We start from the raw sequence: 22859 nt of genomic DNA, 5'->3' as shown, positions 1-22859 counted from the left end.
TTTTAACGTGTCCGCTGCTGACAATAGCGTTGCCATCTGCAATCTTTGCAGTCAACGCGTTAGTCGCGGTAAGCCCAATACTCACCTAGGGACGACCGCCTTAAGAAGGCACATGAGCAGCCATCACCGAGCCCAGTGGGAGCAACGGAACACACAAAGCCACACTGCAGGCTCTCACCGTCCAGCCTCGTCTTCTACTTCTCCTTCTCCTCTCTCCTCACAATTGTCCTCCACTCCACCTTCCATCACGCCAAGCTCACATTTTTCTGCAAAAAGGCAGGCTTCCGTGGGCCTAATGTTTGAGCGTAAAAAAATGATGACGCCGGATAACCCTCTTGCCCAACGGTTGGCGGCTGGCTTGTCAGAACTCATAGCCCGCCAACTACTGCCATATAAACTGGTGGACTCGGAGGCCTTTCGCAAATTTGTGGCCATTGGAACACCACAATGGAAGGTCCCAGGAAGGAAGTATTTCTCAGAGAAGGGCATCCCAGAGCTATATGGCCATGTTCAGCGGCAAGTGAATGTATCTCTGGCACACAGTGTCGGTGCCAAGATACATCTGACCACAGACACGTGGTCTAGCAAACACGGGCAGGGAAGGTATATCAGTTTTACTGCCCACTGGGTGAACCTTCTGACGGCCGTCAAGCATGTAACCCGTGGCACCCGTGTAGATTTGGTTTTACCGCCACGGATTGCATGCAGGCCTGACTCTTCTTCTCCTCCTCCTACTCCATCCTCCTCCCTCTCCTCCTCAGCTGCCTCCTCCTTTTCCGCTGCTAGCGTCTCTTCCACTGCACCGCCCAAGCTCCCCAGAACCTATTCCACATGCCAGGTGAGACGTTGCCATGCCGTGCTGCGTCTGTTGTGCCTGGAAGCAAAGAGCCACACTGGCCCGGCACTCCTTTCAGCTTTGCGTTCACAGGCAGATGAGTGGCTAACACCGCTCAATTTGACAGTTGGTAAAGTGGTGTGTGACAACGGTGCCAATCTGCTTAGCGCATTGAAACAGGGCAAAATCACGCACGTGCCGTGCATGGCACACGTCTTAAACTTGGTCGTGCAGCGATTCCTTGTCAAATACCCTGGGGTCCAGGACATCTTGCGGCAGGCAAGGAAAATCTCGGCCCATTTCAGAAGATCTTACACGGCCATGGCTCGCCTTGCTGACATTCAGCGGCGACACCATCTGCCGGTCAGACGTCTTATTTGCGATTGCCCGACGCGATGGAACTCAACCTTCTATATGCTTGATAGGCTGCTCCAGCAGAAACGTGCAGTTAACGTCTACCTGTATGAACTCTGCGAAAGAAACGGTTCTGGGGAGCTGGGTTTTTTTTCACCGCGCCAGTGGCTGCTCATGCGCGACACATGCAGACTTCTGCGGCCATTTGAGGAGATCACCAAACTGGTCAGTCGCAGCCATGGCGCCATCAGTGACATGGTACCTTATGCCTTCTTTCTGGAGCGTGCATTGCGTCGTGTCATTGATCAGGCTGTGGAGGAGCAGGAGCGGGAAGATGAGGAAGTCGCAATGCTGGATGAATTCCCAGGGGGGGCTACTCTATCTGAGACAAGTCAACAACAGGAGTCTGATGAGGAGTCAGAGGAGGATGGTGCCGGGGCGGATGAGCAGGAGCAAGAAGAGCATGCTTTAAACCTTTCTGGGATCCCTGTTGTGCGAGGATGGGGAGAGGAGAATGAAGAGGACGACATTATCCTGGATGATGAGCAGGAGCCAGGCCACCACACCGCTTCCACTTTAGTGCAAATGGGGGCCTTCATGCTCCAGTGTTTTAATAGGGACCCCCGTATAAAAAGCATGAGGGTCAAGGACCAGTACTGGGTGGCAACGTACTTAGACCCCCGGTACAAACACAAAATGGCGGAAATGTTACCGCCGTCGCAGAGGGCTGTCAGAATGCAGCACTTCCAGGCCTTGCTTCGAGAAATGCTGCATTCTGCTTTTGCGTGCGCTGGCAGAGGAGCAATTCCCACTCCCAGAGAAGGATTTGCGGGTACCAATCCAACAGCGCCTGCAAGAAGAGGCCGGTTTGAAGATGTGTTGGTGACTTCGGATATGAGGTCATTCTTTCAGCCGACCCATCGACAGGTGTCATCCGGATCCAGCATCAGGGAACGCCTAGACCGTCAGGTGTCCGACTACATTGGGTTAACGGCCGATGTGGACGCTCTGAGGAGTGATGAACCCCTAGACTACTGGGTGGGCAGGCTTGACCTCTGGCCAGAGCTTGCCCAATTTGCAATCGAACTGTTGGCTTGCCCCTCATCCAGTGTCCTGTCCGAAAGGACGTTCAGCGCAGCAGGGGGGATTGTGACCGATAAGCGTACTCGCCTAGCTCACCACAGTGTTAACTACCTCACATTTCTAAAAATGAATGAGGCATGGATCTCGGAGGAATTCAACACATGTGATCAGTAGACCATGTATATGTCTATAAACAATTTTTGGAATCAAGCACACAGACCTTCTTAATTCATTTGGCTCACTTCCCTGACCCAAAAAAGCACACCGTACTATATGCCCCTACCCTCCTCTTTGAAGAGGTTGAGCGGTGTCATATTTCTACTGGGGCTGCTTATTATGAGGGGTTCCCACCATCCCTGTGCTGTGCTGACTTCCTCCTGGGTGTTCTTATTATGAGGGGCTCCCACCATCCCTGTGCTGTGCTGACTTCCTCCTGGGGGTTCTTATTATGAGGGGATCACACCATCCCTGTGCTGTGCTGACTTCCTCCTGGGGCTGCTTACGGTGCTGCTGTCAGCGCTGTATGTCACGGAGCTGCTGTCAGCGCTGTATGTCACGGAGCTGCTGTCAGCGCTGTATGTCACGGAGCTGCTGTCAGCGCTGTATGTCACGGAGCTGCTGTCAGCGCTGTATGTCACGGAGCTGCTGTCAGCGCTGTATGTCACGGAGCTGCTGTCAGCGCTGTATGTCACGGAGCTGCTGTCAGCGCTGTATGTCACGGAGCTGCTGTCAGCGCTGTATGTCACGGAGCTGCTGTCAGCGCTGTATGTCACGGAGCTGCTGTCAGCGCTGTATGTCACGGAGCTGCTGTCAGCGCTGTATGTCACGGTGCTGCTGTCAGCGCTGTATGTCACGGAGCTGCTGTCAGCGCTGTATGTCACGGAGCTGCTGTCAGTGCTGTATGTCACGGAGCTGCTGTCAGCGCTGTATGTCACGGAGCTGCTGTCAGCGCTGTATGTCACGGAGCTGCTGTCAGCGCTGTATGTCACGGTGCTGCTGTCAGCGCTGTATGTCACGGAGCTGCTGTCAGCGCTGTATGTCACGGAGCTGCTGTCAGCGCTGTATGTCACGGAGCTGCTGTCAGCGCTGTATGTCACGGAGCTGCTGTCAGCGCTGTATGTCACGGAGCTGCTGTCAGCGCTGTATGTCACGGTGCTGATGTCAGTGCTCTGTATTACGGTGCTGCTGTCAGTGCTCTGTATCTCCTGCACCCTCTTGTTTGCCTACCCTGGTCCCTGACCTTCCCTCTCCTCCATTGCCTTCATTAGCTCCATAGTCCTGAATTGTCAGAACAATTTCCCAAATAAAAAAAAAATGCTTGTAGTTATCGATCCCAAATTCACCTCATACATGTATTATGCTATTGTCCAGGTGGTGGGACTACGTGCTACCCCCTAATAATTACCCCGTGGCCGCAAATTCGACCTAAAGGTTTGCGAAATTCGCCTCCCATTGAAGTCAATGGAGCCCGCGGCGAACGGTCGTTTTCGCGAACGTTTGTGTCCGTTCGCGTTTCGCGTTCGCGAAACGTCCCGTCGGAAGTTCGTCCATCACTAGTGCTTGCTAACTGTGGGGGAGGTATTTGATTGGGGGAAGATAAACACCAGTGTTCCTGCTTAGCAGAAACACAGGATCAGTACATTCCCCTTTCACAGAATGGCAGTCTGTCTTGTTTACATAGAAAGATTGCCTGTCTCAAGAATGATCGGTGGGTCCCGGTTGCTTTTGCAGGATTTGCAGATTAGCTCCCACTGTTTCTAATCACAGAAGGAGCAGGTCGACGGCAGCACAAGCGCATGCCCTAGACCCGGAAGTGTGTCAGATCATGTGCCACAGTATATGTGCGTGGGGTGGTCCGGAAGCGGTTAAAATAGAATTAAACATAAATAAAAAATTCTAAATGAGTGACATGTTGCAAAAAGGAGGCCAAACCTTCAGAAATGATTCAAATATATTATTAGTAAAATGGTCAGTTCTGAGCATGTAGGCCCTTTATGAGGTCATTTAGAGTGCTGACATAGTACCAAAATAACCACAATGACTCAAAATTTATATGAAACAAGACCAGGATCACCTCAACCTAATGGTTGACAAAATAGTCAAAAGGTGAATAAAGCACCTGGGCCACATGTCATCAAAGAGTTGAGCTCTATTATTTCGCCGCAAAACAGGCAGTTTAATATACTTACAGCAAATTCATTCTCTGGATCAATGGACCCCTTCCTAACAGGTCTTGAGTAGTGGAATCTCTGCACGTAATTTGACTTATAAAAGCTGTAAAACATACAGATTTTGTAGGTAAATAAACAGTGGTGTAAACTTTATCTCTTGCCCCTGATCATACTATAGTTAATTGTTCACTTAGAAATTCTATCACAGAGCCATCTGAAATATAACTGAATTCATTTTGTGGAATTTACATTTTAGATGACATTATTAGCAACAAAACTGTGAATTTTCACTTACAACATATACAGAGCTAATTCATAACAATGGCCGTTTCTTTTTTGTAAGGATCTACAAATGCTAAAAGGTTATAGTGTAGTATTGCGTAATGTAATATAGTAACTTAGTAAGTAATGTAGTATTTTGCTTGATTGTGACAAAACAAATTTTAGATATAGATGTTTCCTTTTAAACAGCAACTACAGTAAGCATGTAAAGCAATTTGCTAACAATCCAGAAAGCATTGCAATTTTGCTAGTATTTACCAAGTTTTAAAGTACCTGAAAAAGAACCTTTCAGAAAAGACTGGCTTGTAGGCATCTGTAATCCAACAGCTTAATGAATGTAAGATAGTATGTGATACCTACTTTATTATCTGGTCAGGTACTGGTTTGTTTCTAAACTGGGGTTGCTCCTCAAGCACAGGTTGAACTGTGAAACACTGAATGTCTGCAATACCAAGTTGTTAAGGTGCAAAGATAGGTCAAACATTCAACATCACGTCCCATATCAAACAGTACAGTTGCCAGCTATGGAATGCTTTAATAATACTATATTCAACTAAAAGATTTCTGCAAATTAGCTGAAAGGGAAAATGTAAAACATCCTAAATTATTGGAATTGGAGAACTAATGAAACTGGAAGGGCTTGACATATGGAAGCATAACGGGCTGAGGTATATGGCTGAATTATTTCAGGAAGAATTGATGAAAACCTTTATAGAATTAAGAAATGAATACAGTATACCAAATCAAAGATTTTTCCAATTTTTACAGATTAGGTATGCTATAAAAGCACAGGGTAACTCATGAATTAAAACGTAATAAATCTGTGGTTATAGCATTGCTGGATAAAAGAAAAACAAAACAGGGTCTACTATCACAATTATATGATATATTATATGATAAGTTTCAAGCATCAGTGGATATACCAGCAGGGACACCATGGACTCGCTATCTGGGGTCAATATCAGATGAAGAATGGGCAGTGCGTTGTCAGCAGTACCCATGTTCTCTCTATCCCCTGCGCAAAAACCTAACTCAATTATTTAACTTACATAGGGCCTATTATACACCTGGGAAGATATTTAAATGGAAGCGTAGAGACACACCTCTATGCCCTAGATGTAAAGGGAGCCCCGCTAATTTTATACATATGCTATGGAGATGCCCCAAACGTCATCGCTATTGGCATGGGGTTGTATCTATTTTTAATGGCCTTTTGGGACAAAGCTCCCAATGGAGCTAGGTGGATGTCTTTTGAGTATCCAGGATGAGTCCAGAATCCCGAGAGACTTCACTGTACCATTAATAATGAGTTTATTTCAGGCACGTAAGCTGATAGCACAAAAATGGGTGTCACCATATCCTCCAACAATAGCGGATTGGAAAATACAAATAAGGGAAACCCTATTTAAAGAAAATATATCTTTTTACATAGAGATTCTCCAGGAAATTGGAAAAAATATGGAAGAGATGGTTGGATATCTTGGACTGAATGATGAGACGGGAGCAGTTAGGTAATCAGGGAGTAGTGGATTATGGTTTGGGGAGGTGGGGGTTTTCCCCCATTTTCCCTTTTTTTTGTTTTTGTTTATATGATGTGTATTTCAATATATACATGGGCTGTATGTTTGTTTGTATAGTTTGTTTATAAAATTAATAAAAAATGATCATATATACTAGGGGTGTTGAAAATGATTGCCGCATGGATGCATCGCCATTTTGCCCTTCCCAATTCGGCATCGATGCGGTTAGCCAGGAGAATCGATTATGTATGACGTAATTTTGGCTCCTCCCCCCTCCCCACACAGCAGTGTCTTTGCCAATCATGACAAGCCACCGCTCAGCTGGCTGAGCCTTTCCCCGTCAATGATCTGGCTTCAGCATGCTGCCTCCACCCAGGCTCTCCCCCCTCCTTGGGATTTGGAGCTGTGGACACCCCTCTCATCTCCCCATCGGCGGCACAGAGCCCCCCGGAGCTGTGACACAGATCACTGTAGCGGTCTGTCTGATCTTGCACTGTGGGAGGGACAATGCAGTGTTTCCAGCCTCCTATTATCCTTGTGACAGCGAAAAAAAACACACCGATTTCTCCCGTCCGTAGGACAGGATGATCAGTGTGTACATTTAGAGGCTGGTGGCTGCAGCTGAGTGGAGAGTCTCTGACACTCGTCTCACACACAGCCCAGCGAAGTTCACCCCCCCCCTCCCAGCAACGGACCAATGAATGTACTGCATACAGCTGCCCCTCCTCCTCTCTCTCCCTGTGTCTGCCTGGCCCGCCCACTCTCCTATCCCGATGTACAGCTGTGATGAGGAGAGAGGAGAGAGAGGGGAGAGAGGGGAGGTGTGCGCGGGAGATATGAACAGCAGCAGCTACACATTCCAAGCTGTGTGAACTTCCAGCCTCCTCCCTGAATCAGTGAGCTCTGCATTTTTCATTACACATTGATAACTGATCTGTCCCTTTCTCTCCCCTATCTGTCTCCCTCCCCTGCTCTGTTCTCCCAAGATCCACTTACCACTAAGCCACTTATGCACCCCATATATTAATCGCTTTTTTTTGTCATTACACTGGAAAAAAAATATGATCCAATTCCCCCATCTACACTTTCCAGGTGGATGGGGGAACCCTCCAACTGTGGACCAGGGTTGCTTTCCCAGCACCGAAATTTGATAGCACTGGTCTCTGTCTCCATGGCAACAGCGCATTAGGACCTAGCGCTGGCTACTTGGCGCATTATGTCTGCAGTCTCTGATCACCTCCTGTATTATGTCTGCAGTCTCTGATCATCTCCTGTACTATGTCTTCAGTCTCTGATCATCTCCTGTACTATGTCTGCAGTCTCTGATCATCTCCTATACTATGTCTGCAGTCTCTGATCATCTCCTGTACTATGTCTGCAGTCTCTGACCATCTCCTGTACTATGTCTGCAGTCTCTGACCATCTCCTGTACTATGTCTGCAGTCTCTGATCATCTCCTGTACTATGTCTGCAGTCTCTGATCATCTCCTGTACTATGTCTGCAGTCTTTGATCATCTCCTGTACTATGTCTGCAGTCTCTGATCATCTCCTGTATCATGTCTGCAGTCTCTGAACATCTCCTGTATCATGTCTGCAGTCTCTGACCATCTCCTGTACCATGTCTGCAGTCTCTGACCATCTCCTGTAGTATATTTTTTTTGGGGGGGGGAGGAGCCTGGAACTCCTCTAAGTTGTCTGCTGTGATTAGACTTTGCTGCATGCACGAAGTGTTGTCTTTTTTTTAAGAAGATATAAAATAAAAAAATTAAATTCTCCTGACTGCTTGAATTTTTTTTTTATGAAAACCGCGCACAGTAATCGTGATGCATCGTGATGCATTGCAGAATCGAATCGAATCGTTGACATGATAATCAAATCGAATTGTGAGGCCAGTGAAGATGCGCACCTCTAGTTATACACCCAGAAAAGGGTATTCTTGCCCCAGGCAAAGATCAACGTCATAAAGGAACTGATTCACGTCGTCAAAGCAAGATGAATTCTTCTATTTAGCTTTGCATGAGGTTGTTGGGAAAGATGGTGTCTTCATTTGAGGCCGTTCCTTCTGCTCAGTTTCATTAGAGACTTCTGCAAAACAGTATCCTATCGGCTTGGAACAAAAGGGTTCAAGCTCTAGATTTGAATGTGTCTGACACCAAAGGTGCACGGGAGCCTCAGTTTATGGTTAATAACCACAAATCTGCAAAGGGAAAAATCCTTCCTTCAGTTACCTGAGAAGTTGTAACAACATATGCCAACCTTTTTTGGTTTGGGGAGCAGTCCTGGAAGAGGCAACTGTCCAAGAGAAGTGGCCCAGATAATGGCCTTGTCCATTAACATTCTAGTAATTCAGGCAGAGCACTTGGTCCTGAGGGCCTGAACGTTCAGTTACGGAATTGTCCTTCCAAGATTCAATCTGACAATGCCCCAGCAATGGCCTATATCAATGACCAAGGGTGCACAAGAAGTTGTGAGGCCCAGAGAGAGATGAATCATATCCTATCTTGGGCAGAAAACAATGTGCTTTGCCTATCGGCAGTCTTCATTCTAGGAATAGAAAATTGGTAGGTGGACTACTTGAGTTACCAGTAGTTGTTCCCGGGAGAATGGTTCCTTCACCCCGATATCTTCCTGTTAATATGTCAAAAATGGGGGACCCCAGACGTAGATCTGTTTGCATCCAGGTTCGACAAAGAAATAGACAACTTTGTGTCAATAACAAAGGATCCACAAAGTGGAATCAGTTCTCACTGATTTATGCATTTCCTCCTATTCTGCCTGTGTCCACTACATCTTTGCGGGATCAAGCAGGAAGGGAAGATCTTGGTATGCAGAGATCATAAAGATGGCAGTAGGGGACCCATGGACCCTACCGCCATGGCCAGACCTTCTCTCGCATCCTACTTTAGAAACACCTAATTTAATGGTTTGGCTATTGAGACCCACATTCTGAAGAAGCGTGGGCTGTCAGATTCCGTGGTGTCTACTCTGGGTAATGCAAGGAACCCGGCCTCCAGAGTCATATATTATAGAGTCTGGAAGGCATTTGTCTCCTGGTGTGAATCCAGGGGTTGGCACCCCAGGAAGTATGTCATAGGTAGAATCTGTGACTTTCTACAGATGGGATCAGAAAAAAAACTGGTCTTGAATACATCCAGGGCCAGGTTTCGGCCTTATCGGTATTATTTCAGTGACCACTTGCATCACACTCTTTGGTTCATAGCTTTATTGGGGGGTAATGCGGCTTAATCCTCTGGTTAGGTCACCCCTGAACACTTGGGACTTGAATTTAGTCCTGTCGGCATTACAGAAACAGCCTTTTGAGCTGATACAACATATTCCCTTGGTCCTTTTGACAAGGAAACTAGTTTTCCTGATAGCCATTTCTTCTGCATGATGGGTATCAGAGTTGGCTGCTCTTTCTTGGAGGGAGACATACTTAATTATTCACAAGTATAAGGTTGTATTGCGTCCTCATCCTAAATTTCTACTGAAGGTAGCGTCAGGTTTTCATTTAAACCAGGATATTGCTCTACCGTCATTTTTCCCAGAACCCCGTTCTGCAGAAGAAAAGTCACTACATTCTCTTGATGTGGTGAGAGCAGTCAAAATCTATTTGAAGGCGACTGCTCAAAATGAATGTGTTGTTTTTGTTGCCTAAAGGTCCTATAAGAGGACAGGCAGCAACAAAATCTACTATTTCTAAATGAATTCGACAAGTGATTGTTCAAGCTTATGGTTTAAAGAGGAAAGTTCCACCTTTTCATATTAAAGCGGACTCCACCAGGGCTGTTAGTACTTCCTGGGCAGTGCATCACCAAGGCCGCGACTTGGTCTTCAGTCCATATATTTACCAGATTCTATCAAGTAGATGTAAAAGGTCATGAGGATTGGGCGCAGTGTGCTGCAGGCAGCAGTAGAAGTCCTCTGGTCTCATGATGCCCTACTTTTGTTGTGTCTCCCTCCCTTCAGTTGGCATTTCTATGGGACATCCCACATGGTAACTACAATGGCTCTGTGTCCTGTGATGTATGATAAGAAAATAGGATTTTTATAACAGCTTACCTGTAATATCCTTTTCTTTGAAGTACATCACAGAAGGTCTCCCTTCTTTCTGGTATACACGTGTATTGCTTTTCTACAAAAACGGAGGTACTCCCAGTAGTGGGAGGGGTTATATAGGGAGTGGACTTCCTGTCTTAGGGTGTGCCAGTGTCCATCACCTGAAGGTGGTATATAACCCACATAGTAACTATTATGGCTCTGTGTCCTGTGATGTAGTTCAAAGAAAATAATTTTACAGGTAAGCTGTTATAAAAATCCTATTTTATGCTCAATATGTTAAGCTAAAAATGCTGAGTTTAATACTTCTTTAAGAAATGTCTTTGATACTTCAGTTTTGTTTCCCTTCTGTTAATACATTTCAATAACAAATAGTGTTTTTATGAACCATGTTGTCCTCATGATATGTGAATAACAATACATATTGTGCAGCCTAAAGTTCTTTCTGTATTATACTCTTCAACTATTTAATTTTTTGTGTATTTGATATTACATTACCTCTACTGTGACCACTTGTTTTTGGTGAACTTCAAACCTAAATCCTTGCTTCTACCATTGCTTTCTATTTGTACTTGTATTTTGCCAGGTTAATGCTTTGCCTCAGGCCCCAGGTGCCTACCATTTCCTGCTTCCCCTTTCTTTTCTTTGGGTTTCTCTCCTCCACAATCTTGCATAGCTCCTCCTCAGCTACATTTTCAGCTACATTTTCTTGTGATATAACCAAAACATTGGCAACGCAGCTCTTTCTATTGTTATGGCATTCTCACATTTAGCATCTATGTCACCCTTGTTGTGTGAAAAAGTGTTGGCCCCCTTCCTGATTTTTCATTGTTTTGCATGTGTGTCACACCGCTGTATACACAGCTCCTAAACCACCCCTGCCCACTTAAATCAATGGGCAGGGCCGCCAAACCGCCGGCAAAGTGCACTTTGTGGGCAGTTTTAACCCTTTTTCGGCCACTAACAGCATCTTTGCAGCGCTGTAGGAGCAGTGTACACACCGCTCCTAAAGCACCCCTGCGAACCGAAAGCAATGGGCAGCGCCACCAAACCATTGGCAAAGTGCACTTTGTGGGCAGTTTTAACCTTTTTTGGAATATCGCCGGTAAAGCGCTGGTAAAAATAGCGTCGCTTTACCGCCGATGCCCCCAACACCCCAGTGTGAAAGAAGCCTTAACCCTGGTTTACCACACCTCAGTTCAATTTCTTTAGCCACATCCAGGCCTGATTGCTGCCACACCTGTTCATAATCAAGAAATTACTTAAATAAGACCTGACTGACAAAATGAAGTAGACCAAAATGATCCTCAAAAGCTACACATCATGCCAGGATCAAAAAAAATTCAGGAACAAATAAGAAAGAATGTAATTGAGATCTATCAGTCTGGAAAAGGTTACAACGCCATTTCTAAAGCTTTGGGACTCCAACAAACTACAGTGAGAGCCATTATCCACAAATGGCGAACACATGGAACAGTGGTGAACCTTCCCAGAATTGGGCAGCCAACCAAAATTACCCCAAGAGCACAGCGACGACTCATCCAAAAGCATACAAAAGACCCCACAACAACATCCAAAGAACTGTAGGCCTCACTTGCCTCAGTTCAGGTCAGTGTTCATGACTCCACCATAAGAAAGAGACTGGCCAAAAATAGCCTGCATGGCAGAGTTCCAAGACAAAAAACGTTTAATAGTTTGTTATAAAATTTTGCAAACAGGTCATTTTTCTCCTTCACTGAAATGCGCTTATGAGGCGGCACTGGTGGGCACTCATAGGCTGCACTGTTGGGCACTCAGAGGCACGGTTAAGGTGGCACTAATAGGCACAGATAAGGTGGCACCAATGGGCACAGATAAGGCAGTACTGATGGGCACAGATAAGGCGGCACTGATGGGCAAAGATGGGCACAGATAAGATGGCACAGATAAGGTGGCACGGATGAGTGGCACGGATGAGTGGCACGGATGGGTGGCATGGATAGGCACTGATAGATGGGACTGATGGGACTGATAGGAACTGATAGGTGGCACTGATAGGTGGCACTGCTGGGCACTGATGGGCGGCACTGCTGGGCACTGATGGGCACTGGTAGATGACACTGATGGGCACGGATATGTGGCACTGAGGTGCAGCACTGTTTTTCCGGCAGATTGTGGGCACTGATAGGTGGCACTGTGGGCAATGATATATGGCACTGTGGGCACTGATAGGTAGCACTGTGGGCACTAATGGGTGGCACTGTGGGCACTAATGGGTGGCACTAATGTTTCACTTTGTCCTCTACTTAGGTGGCACTGGCAGGGGGCAGGTGGGCTCTGATGATCTGGCCGTGATCGGGACTGATGTCCCGATCACGGCCGCCGGTGATCGGCTTTTTTTTTCTCCTCACTATGTTAGCACGAGGAGGAAAAATAGCCGATTACCGGCTCTGTTTTGTCACATGATCAGCTGTCATTGACTGACAGCTGATCACGTGGTAAGGGGTCGGGATCGACCCCTTGCTCGGATCCGTGATCAGGCGAGTCTCATAGACTCTCCCATCACAGAGCGCCCCACGCGCGCCCCTCAGGGAGTGCGCAGGCCACTCGTGCACGGGACAACGTCAATAGACGTCGTCCCGGCAAAGCAGGTCCGCGCTGTATCCGTCATTCGGCTATAGCGCAGATCTCTAGAGGTTATACTCCCTTCTGCTAAAAAGTTTTATCCCTATTGTGGGGTCACCAGTACGGTATTTATGAATTGAAATTCTATCCCCTCTCAGTTCAGTACTCACAACCTTTCCTCATAACTAACATCCTCCAGACCCTTTATTAGCTTTGTTGCCCTTCTTTGTATTCACTCAATTTCCAGTACATCCTTCCTGAGGATTGGTGTCCAGAGCTGGACAGCCTAATCTAGGTGCAGCCGGACCAGAGACTTGTAGAATGGGCGAATTATCGTTTTAACTCTGGAGTTGATCCCCTTTTTAATGCATGCCAATATTCTGTTCCCTTTGTTAGCAGCAGTTCGGCATTGCATGCCATTTCTGAGCCTATCATCTACTAGGACCTCCAGGTCCTTTTCCATTCTAGATTCCCCCAGAATTTCTCCCCCCAGTGTATAGATTGCATTCATATTTTTGCCACCCAAATGCATTATTTTACATTTTGTTACAGCCTCTTTCTTAGATTTGTTGTTTACAAGTTAAAACATTTTTTTTTTTGCTAGAAAATTACTTAGAACCATCAAACATTATACATTTTTTTCTAACACCCTAGAGAATAAAATGGAGGTCATTGTAATACTTTTTGTCACACCGTATTTACGCAGCAGTCTTACAAGCGCACTTTTTTTGGAAAAAATACACTTTTTTGAATTAAAAAATAAGTCAATAGTAAAGTTAGTTCAATTTTTTTATATCGTGAAAGAGAATGTTATGCCAAGTAAATTGATACCCAACTTTTCACTCTTCAAAATTGCGCCCACTCGTGGAATGACGACAAAATTTACCCTTAAAAATGTCCAAAATTCTACAGGTTGCATGTTTTAAGTTACAGCAGAAGTCTAGGGCTAGAATTATTGCTCTCACTCTACCGATCACAGCAATACCTCACATGTGTGGTTTGAAAACCGATTTCATAGGTGGGGGCTACTCATAAATGCTTTTGCTTCTGTGCATGAGCTCGTCGGGACGGGGTGCGCTTAAAATGTATTTATTTTTCTTATTTATTTAACGTTTTCTTTTGTCTTTTTACACTGTTCTTAAAAAAAAAAAAAGCATTACAGGACCTCTTAAATATGAGATCTGGGGTCAAAAAGACCTCAGATTTCATATTTACACTAAAATGCAATAAAAAAAATGTCCCTTTAAGAATTATGGGCTTAGGTGACTTTTTCACGTCGCTTCCACCCTGCAATGATATGGAGATGGGTGGGGGCCATCTTCCCCTCACTCGTCTCCATGTCACACAAGGGACAGCATCCGATAGCCTCCGCCGTTGCCAATGGCTCTAGTAAGCAGTGGAGGGCACCGCAGCACAGTGGAAGGGGGAGCCAATAACAGTGATCTTGTGTCGAATCCGCTGCAGAGACCACTTTTATCTTGAAGTAGACCTCCCGCTGAAGAAGAGGATACTGGGGTAATGGCAGCTAGCTAATAACAACAATATTCCTCTTCAAAGTGGTTAAACCTAATTTGCCATGTAGTTGCTCACCCCATTAATTTGTTTGCATCTTTTTGCAAGGTTTCCATATCCTGCGGAGAAGTTATTGCCCTGCTTAGCTTAGTATTGTCTGCAAATACAGAGATTGAACTGTTTACCCCATCCTCCAGGTTGCGTATGAACAAATTAAACAGGATTGGTCCCAGCACAGAACCCTGGGGGGCCCCACTACCCACCCCTGACTATTCCGAGTCCTCCTCATTTATCACCACCCTCCGAACTCACCCTTGTAGCCAGTTTTCAATCCATGTACTCACCCTATGATCCTTGCCAATGGACCTTATTTTGTACAGTAAACATTTATAGGGAACTGTGTCAAATGCTTTTGCAAAATCCATATCTACGGGCCTTCATTTATCTAGATTGCAGCTCACCTCCTCATAGAAGGTTAATAGATTGGTTTAGCAAGAATGATTCTTCATGAATACATGCTTATTACTGCTAATGATACCATTCTCATTATTAAAATCATGTATATAGTCCCTTATCATCCCCTCCAAGAGCTTGCATAGTTGCATACTATTGATGTTAGGCTAACTGGTCTGTAATTCCAACAGATGTATTTTGGGCCCTTTTTATAATATAAAAATACAATATAAATATTGGTGCTACACTGGCTTTTCTCCAATCAATTGGTACCATTCCAGTCAGTAGACTGTCAGTAGAAATTAGGAGCAATGGTCTGGCAATGGTTTGAGTTCTCTAAGTACCCTTGGGTGCAAGTCATCTGGTCCTGGTGATTTATTAATGTTAAGTTGCTAAGTTTCCCAAGTCTAATTTTAATTCTGTCCTCTGTTAACCATGGAGGTGCTTCCTGTGATGGTTACTGAAGCCCCCCCCCCCCCCCCGATTCCTTTGTGGAGACTGAGGAGAAGAATACATGCAATACCTTCGCTATCTCCCCATCCTTTGTAACCATATGATCTCCCTCATTCTTTATGGGCCCAACATGGTCTGTGCTCCCTTTTTTACTGTTTATATACTTAAAGAATTTCTTGTGATTTTTTCTGCTTTCCTCCACTATATGTCTTTCGTGTTCTATCTTAGCCACCCTAATTGCACCCTTACATTAGTTGTTGCATTACTTAAGTCTGAATGATCCCTCAACCGTGTATTTTTTGAAGGCCTTCTCCTTTGCTTTTATATGCATTTTTACATTTAAGCCATCCAGGACTTTTGTTAACTCTTTTCAATGTATTACCTGATGAGATGCATTGGCTAATGCCCTTATTTAATATTCTTTTAAAGCAAACTCATCTCTCCTCCGTGTTCTTTGTTCCTAAGATTTTATCCCAATTTATGCCTTCTAGCAAGGTTCGTATTTTAGGGAAGTTGGCTCTTGAAATTCAGTGTCTTTGTATTCCCCTTATGTTTCCTATTTGTGTGATTTATATTTGTAAACTTATAATTGACCTCTGATTGCGGTTTCCTAAATTGCCCCGTATTTCCACATCAGGTCTGTATTGTTGGTAATCAGTAGATCCAGTAATGCTTTATTTCTAGTTGGCGTGTCTACCAACTGAACCATGAAATTGTCCTGCAAGAAATTCAGCAGCTGGCAAGCCTTAGACAAATGCGTGGTTCCCTCCACCCAGTCTATGTCTGGATAATTAAAATCCCCCATTATGATAGCACTTCCCATCCTTGCTGCTAATCTAAATTATGATAGGAGATCCGTTTCCCCCTCCTCCCTCAAGTTAGGGGGTCTATAGCATACTTCCAGTATTATTTTCCTCTTAGCTTCATCACTTTGCAGCTCTACCCATAAGAGTTCCACCTCCTCCCAAGTGCCCTTAGTAATGTCATCTCTCACATTCACTTGTATATTATTCTTGATATATAGGCATACCACCCCACCCCTTTTTTTTGAATGGATGCCAGCCAATCACGAGAGCTGTTGAACCTGGTCTCTGAAATTGCCACAAAATTCAAATCCTCCTCGTACAACAGTATCTCTAGTTCACCCATCTTGTCCATCAGGCTGATGGCATTGGTTAACATGCCAAGTAGTTTAGACTGTTCACATACTGTAGTTTAGACTGATCACATACTATCCTCTTATTGGGTGTTTCGAGATTGCAACTAGGACTTGTTACTATACTTAACTTTGGTTAATGTGCTTTAGTCAACCTACCACCAATGCCCCCCAAAACTACCCTCTGGAATATGTTCTGTGCTGACTATTTCTATCTCTGCATCCTCCCCCCATCACCTAGTTTAAAAACCCAGCTGATCTGCACCCTCCTCATTTAGTTGCAGTCCGTCCATTCTATAGTACTGGTAATCAACTGAGAAGTCAATCCAGTCTTCCAGGAATCCAAACCCCTCCTTATTACACCAGCTCCTCAGCCACTTGTTTACTTTCCTAATCCCACTTGTTTACTTCCCTAATCTCCCTCTGCTTTTCTGGTGTGGCTCGATGTACCATTAGTATTCCTGGGAATACTACCTTTGAGGTCCTTTTCCTCAATTTAGCTCCCAAGTCCCTAAAATCGTTCTTTATGACACTCCATCTGCCTCTGACTTTGTCGTTGGTGCCAACGTGCACCATGACAGCTGGGTCTTCCCCAGCCCCTTCCAGTAATCTGTCCGCCAGATCTGTGATGTGCCAATCCCGAGTGCCCGGTAGACAACACACAGTTCAGTGCTTCAGGTCTTTGTCACAGATTGCCCTCTCTGTCCTTCTAAGAATTGAATCCCCTCTCTGACCATTTCTTGTATCATGTCCACACACTCTCTGACCATCTCTTGTAGCATGTCTGCACATGGAGTACACACCCATTATATATATACATATATATATATATATATATATATATATATATACACATACATATACACATATATACATTAGACATTGGCGCCGTCAATAAATTAGTTTCGTTCTGTTCCGTTTCGATTCGTAATATAATTAATTCGTACTTCGTATTTCGTGTCCGAAATTCCGTTCTGTTTTGTATGAAATACGAATTGTCGTTAACGTGTACGAACGTTCTTAAAGGCAAAAACATTGCTCATTATGCTTATTATGACTTGCAGAAGACTTCTGTGATAGAAGTCAATGTAAGTTGCCTGAAGACATTGGTGAAGCACTTTCATCCTCTCTGGGCAGGCTGCCAAGAAAAGAACAAAATGATACAATGTTTCTTCTTCAATGGGCTGAACTCCATGTGTGTAGAAGTTCTCAGTTTAACCATTTAAAGACTAAATCTTTTCTGACACTTGTTGCTTACAAGTAAAAATACAGTATTTTCTGCTAGAAAATCACTCAGAAGCCCCAAAAATGATATATATTTTTTTAGCAGAGACCCTAGGGAATAAAATAGCGGTTGTTGCAATATTTTATGTGACGCAGTATTTGCGCAGAGGTCTTTCAAACGCAAGTTAGCCCTTTTTTTTCGGTCGACCTCTAGGGAGCACTGACATCAGCAGCGTGACATACAGCAATGACACCTGCACCGTGATAGAGTGATCTGACACCTGCACCGTGATAGAGAGCACTGACATTAGCAGCGTGACATAAAGCACTGACACCAGCACCGTGATATACAGCACTGACACCAGCACCGTGATATACAGCACTGACACCTGCACCGTAAGCAGCCCCAGGAGGAAGTCAGCATAGCACAGGGATGGTGGGAGCCCCTCATAAAAAGCAGCCCCAGGAGGAAGTCGGCACAGCACATGGATGGTGAACTTTAAAAACCTACAGGTCATATTTGCAGCCACAAAATAATTACTAGCTGTGCACACATAGTCCCACCACATGGCCAATGACATAACACATGTATGAGGTGAATCTGGGATCGACAACTACAAGCATTCTTTTTTTATATGTGAAATTCTGAAAATTCTGGAATCTTGAGATAATGGAGGCGAGGGAAGGTCAGGGTAGGCAAAGAAAAGGGTGCAGGAGATGATCACCAGCACCAGCACCGTGATATAGAGCACTGACACCTGCACCGTGATAGAGTGATCTGACACCAGCACTGTGACATAACACATGTATGAGGTGAATCTGGGATCGACAACTACAAGCATTCTTTTTTTATATGTGAAATTCTGAAAATTCAGGAATCTTGAGATAATGGAGGCGAGGGAAGTTCAGGGTAGGCAAAGAAAAGGGTGCAGGAGATGATCACCAGCACCAGCACCGTGATATAAAGCACTGTCACCTGCACCGGGATAGAGTGATCTGACACCAGCACCGTGACATAACACATGTATGAGGTGAATCTGGGATCGACAACTACAAGCATTCTTTTTTTATATGTGAAATTCTGAAAATTCTGGAATCTTGAGATAATGGAGGCGAGGGAAGGTCAGGGTAGGCAAAGAAAAGGGTGCAGGAGATGATCACCAGCACCAGCACAGTGATATAGAGCACTGACACCTGCACAGTGATAGAGTGATCTGACACCAGCACCGTGACATAACACATGTATGAGGTGAATATGGGATCGACAACTACAAGCATTCTTTTTTTATATGTGAAATTCTGAAAATTCAGGAATCTTGAGATAATGGAGGCGAGGGAAGATCAGGGTAGGCAAAGAAAAGGGTGCAGGAGATGATCACCAGCACCGTGATATAGAGCACTGACACCTGCACCGTGATAAAGTGATCTGACACCAGCACCGTGACATAACACATGTATGAGGTGAATCTGGGATCGACAACTACAAGCATTCTTTTTTTATATGTGAAATTCTGAAAATTCAGGAATCTTGAGATAATGGAGGCGAGGGAAGGTCAGGGTAGGCAAAGAAAAGGGTGCTGGAGATGATCACCAGCACCAGCACCGTGATATAGAGCACTGACACCTGCACCGTGATAGAGTGATCTGACACCAGCACCGTGACATAACACATGTATGAGGTGAATATGGGATCGACAACTACAAGCATTCTTTTTTTATATGTGAAATTCTGAAAATTCAGGAATCTTGAGATAATGGAGGCGAGGGAAGGTCAGGGTAGGCAAAGAAAAGGGTGCAGGAGATGATCACCAGCACCAGCACCGTGATATAGAGCACTGACACCTGCACCGTGATAGACTGATCTGACACCAGCACCGTGACATAACACATGTATGAGGTGAATCTGGGATCGACAACTACAAGCATTCTTTTTTTATATGTGAAATTCTGAAAATTCAGGAATCTTGAGATAATGGAGGCGAGGGAAGGTCAGGGTAGGCAAAGAAAAGGGTGCTGGAGATGATCACCAGCACCAGCACCGTGATATAGAGCACTGACACCTGCACCATGATAGAGTGATCTGACACCAGCACTGTGACATAACACATGTATGAGGTGAATCTGGGATCGACAACTACAAGCATTCTTTTTTCATATGTGAAATTCTGAAAATTCAGGAATCTTGAGATAATGGAGGCGAGGGAAGGTCAGGGTAGGCAAAGAATCATCTCCTGCACCCTTTTCTTTGCCTACCCTGACCTTCCCTCGCCTCCATTATCTCAAGATTCCTGAATTTTCAGAATTTTACATATAAAAAAAAGAATGCTTGTAGTTGTCGATCCCAGATTCACCTCATACATGTGTTATGTCACGGTGCTGGTGTCAGATCACTCTATCACGGTACAGGTGTCAGTGCTCTATATCACGGTGCTGGTTCTGGTGATCATCTCCTGCACCCTCTTCTTTGCCTACCCTGACCTTCCCTCGCCTCCATTATCTCAAGATTCCTGAATTTTCAGAATTTCACATATAAAAAAAAGAATGCTTGTAGTTGTCGATCCCAGATTCACCTCATACATGTGTTATGTCACGGCGCTGGTGTCAGATCACTCTATCACGGTACAGGTGTCAGTGCTCTATATCACGGTGCTGGTTCTGGTGATCATCTCCTGCACCCTCTTCTTTGCCTACCCTGACCTTCCCTCGCCTCCATTATCTCAAGATTCCTGAATTTTCAGAATTTCACATATAAAAAAAAGAATGCTTGTAGTTGTCGATCCCAGATTCACCTCATACATGTGTTATGTCACGGCGCTGGTGTCAGATCACTCTATCACAGTGCAGGTGTCAGTGCTCTATATCACGGTGCTGGTTCTGGTGATCATCTCCTGCACCCTCTTCTTTGCCTACCCTGACCTTCCCTCACCTCCATTATCTCAAGATTCCTGAATTTTCAGAATTTCACATATAAAAAAAAGAATGCTTGTAGTTGTCGATCCCAGATTCACCTCATACATGTGTTATGTCATTGGCCATGTGGTGGGACTATGTGTGCACAGCTAGTAATTATTTTGTGCCTGCAAATATGACCTGTAGGTTTGTAAAGTTCACCATCCCTGTGCTGTGCTGACTTCCTCCTGGGGCTGCTTATTATGAGGGGCTCCCACCATCCCTGTGCTATGCTGACTTCCTCCTGGGGCTGCTTACGGTGCAGGTGTCAGTGCTGTATATCACGCTGCTGATGTCAGTGCTCTCTATCACGGTGCAGGTGTCAGATCACTCTATCACAGTGCAGGTGTCATTGCTGTATGTCACGCTGCTGATGTCAGTGCTCTCTATCACGGTGCTGGTGTCAGATCACTCTATCACGGTGCAGGTGTCATTGCTGTATGTCACGCTGCTAATGTCAGTGCTCGCTAGAGGTCGACCGGAAAAAAAAGGGCTAACGTGCGTTTGAAAGACCTCTGCGCAAATACCGCGTCACATAAAATATTGCAACAACTGCTATTTTATTCCCTAGGGTCTCTGCTAAAAAATATATATATATAATTTTTGGGGCTTCTGAGTGATTTTCTAGCAGAAAATATTGGATTTTTACTTGTAAGCAACAAGTGTCAGAAAAGATTTAGTCTTTAAATGGTTAAACTGATAACTTCTACACATGGAGTTCAGCCCATTGAAGAAGAAACATTGTATCATTTTGTTCTTTTCTTGGCAGCCTGCCCAGAGAGGATGAAAGTGCTTCACTGATATCTTCAGGCAACTTACATTGACTTCTATGACAGAAGTCTTCTGCAAGTCATAATAAGCATAATGACTGAGATCCGGAATTCGTAAACAAAAGTTTGTTTTTTGTGCCTGCAAATATGACCTGTAGGTTTGTAAAGTTCACCATCCCTGTGCTGTGCTGACTTCCTCCTGGGGTTGCGTACGAATTTTGAGAAATTCGTACGAATTTGAGATTCGTACGAAACGAATCGCACATGTCTAATATACATACACACACATAAACATACATACACACATATACACACACACTTTTTTCTTTTTGATGTGAGGGGAATCTTGGGTGAGTTCCCACATTTTTTTTCCCAAGGACTTGAACCCTGATTATGACCCCTTATCTCCCTTTGTAAAGTGTAGCTGGTGTTCTGTTACATGACTGGAGGGATTCTCTTTCCCAGTTGACATTTCCCAATATTATAGGTTGGACTTGATGGACTTGTGCCTTTTTTGACCTCACTTACTATGTAACTATGTAACTACTGCCCTCTGGACTAAAGTTCTGTTAATGGTATCCTCCAGGAGTTCTTCGGCAAAATAAATGAGGCACCCCCATCCAGCAGTCTGTATATGCCATATTTTATAAAAAGGTATCTTATGTGTAAAGTAACTGCAATGGGTCCTGTGATATATATTAGCTACCTCAACCAAAACTGCTCATTTACCGTTGATCCAAGTCACTAGAACTCCCTAGCGACTGTGGGAAGAAAGAAATTACTTTAAATTGGTGCTGATATTGAGCTGCCATTACCTTGCTTTACCATGCTTTCGGTGATATCATTTTATTTGCTATTCTTCAACATGGCATAATACCTAGAAGGCCACACATTATCAATGCAGCTAACAGTGTATACAACATATAGAATATCAACGCATGGAATATTAAGGATACATTGTCCAGGAGAATTTTTTATATCATCTCCTGGGTTTGAGGTTGTATTCAGTTTTTCTGAAAATGGAAACTGGCCCATCAACTGTGTCAAAAAATCTTCTCTCCGCTCATATTCTTTCCCTCGATAAATAAAAACTTTATTCTACAAAATTAAGAGCATTTCATTGTGAAGTCAGTACCATTAAATTAGAACACACAGCAAGGGTAAAAAGAATAGAATGCAAATGTAATAGAAAACACAACTGTGTAAGCAACTATATTTGTAATGATGGAGATTATTGATCAAACTCCATACAACCCAAACCCACTGATAAAAAGGCAATTGTTCAAATTTTATTACTTAAATTACAATTTTGAATAAGAAAGCAGACTACAAATAAAATAAACTTTACAAAAATAAAACCAATAGCTGAACATACTCTCTATAGCAGGGGTCTCCAACCACCGAGCCGCGTCCCACTACCGGACCGTAGCTTC

The 22859-nt window shown here is 44.4% G+C and overlaps 1 protein-coding gene across 2 annotated transcripts in view; it reads right to left on the bottom strand.

Annotated features, from left to right (window-relative positions):
- Positions 1-22859, bottom strand: part of DOCK2 (dedicator of cytokinesis 2) — a 513334-nt gene that overhangs the window by 135613 nt on the left and 354862 nt on the right. For both annotated transcript variants that reach the window (XM_077473501.1, XM_077473502.1), the window contains exons 41-43: positions 22383-22524; positions 5086-5167; positions 4462-4546 (exon numbers count right to left, since the gene is read on the bottom strand). In XM_077473501.1, coding sequence (XP_077329627.1) covers positions 4462-4546; positions 5086-5167; positions 22383-22524 — 309 coding nt within the window. The remainder of the gene's footprint in view (positions 1-4461; positions 4547-5085; positions 5168-22382; positions 22525-22859) is intronic.

This window comes from Lithobates pipiens, unplaced genomic scaffold (assembly GCF_037356315.1).
Source record: "Lithobates pipiens isolate NorthernLeopardFrog02 unplaced genomic scaffold, aLitPip1_a1.2 Scaffold_8, whole genome shotgun sequence".
In the NCBI taxonomy this organism is placed as follows: domain Eukaryota; kingdom Metazoa; phylum Chordata; class Amphibia; order Anura; family Ranidae; genus Lithobates; species Lithobates pipiens.
This window is presented reverse-complemented; position numbering and strand designations above follow the sequence as displayed.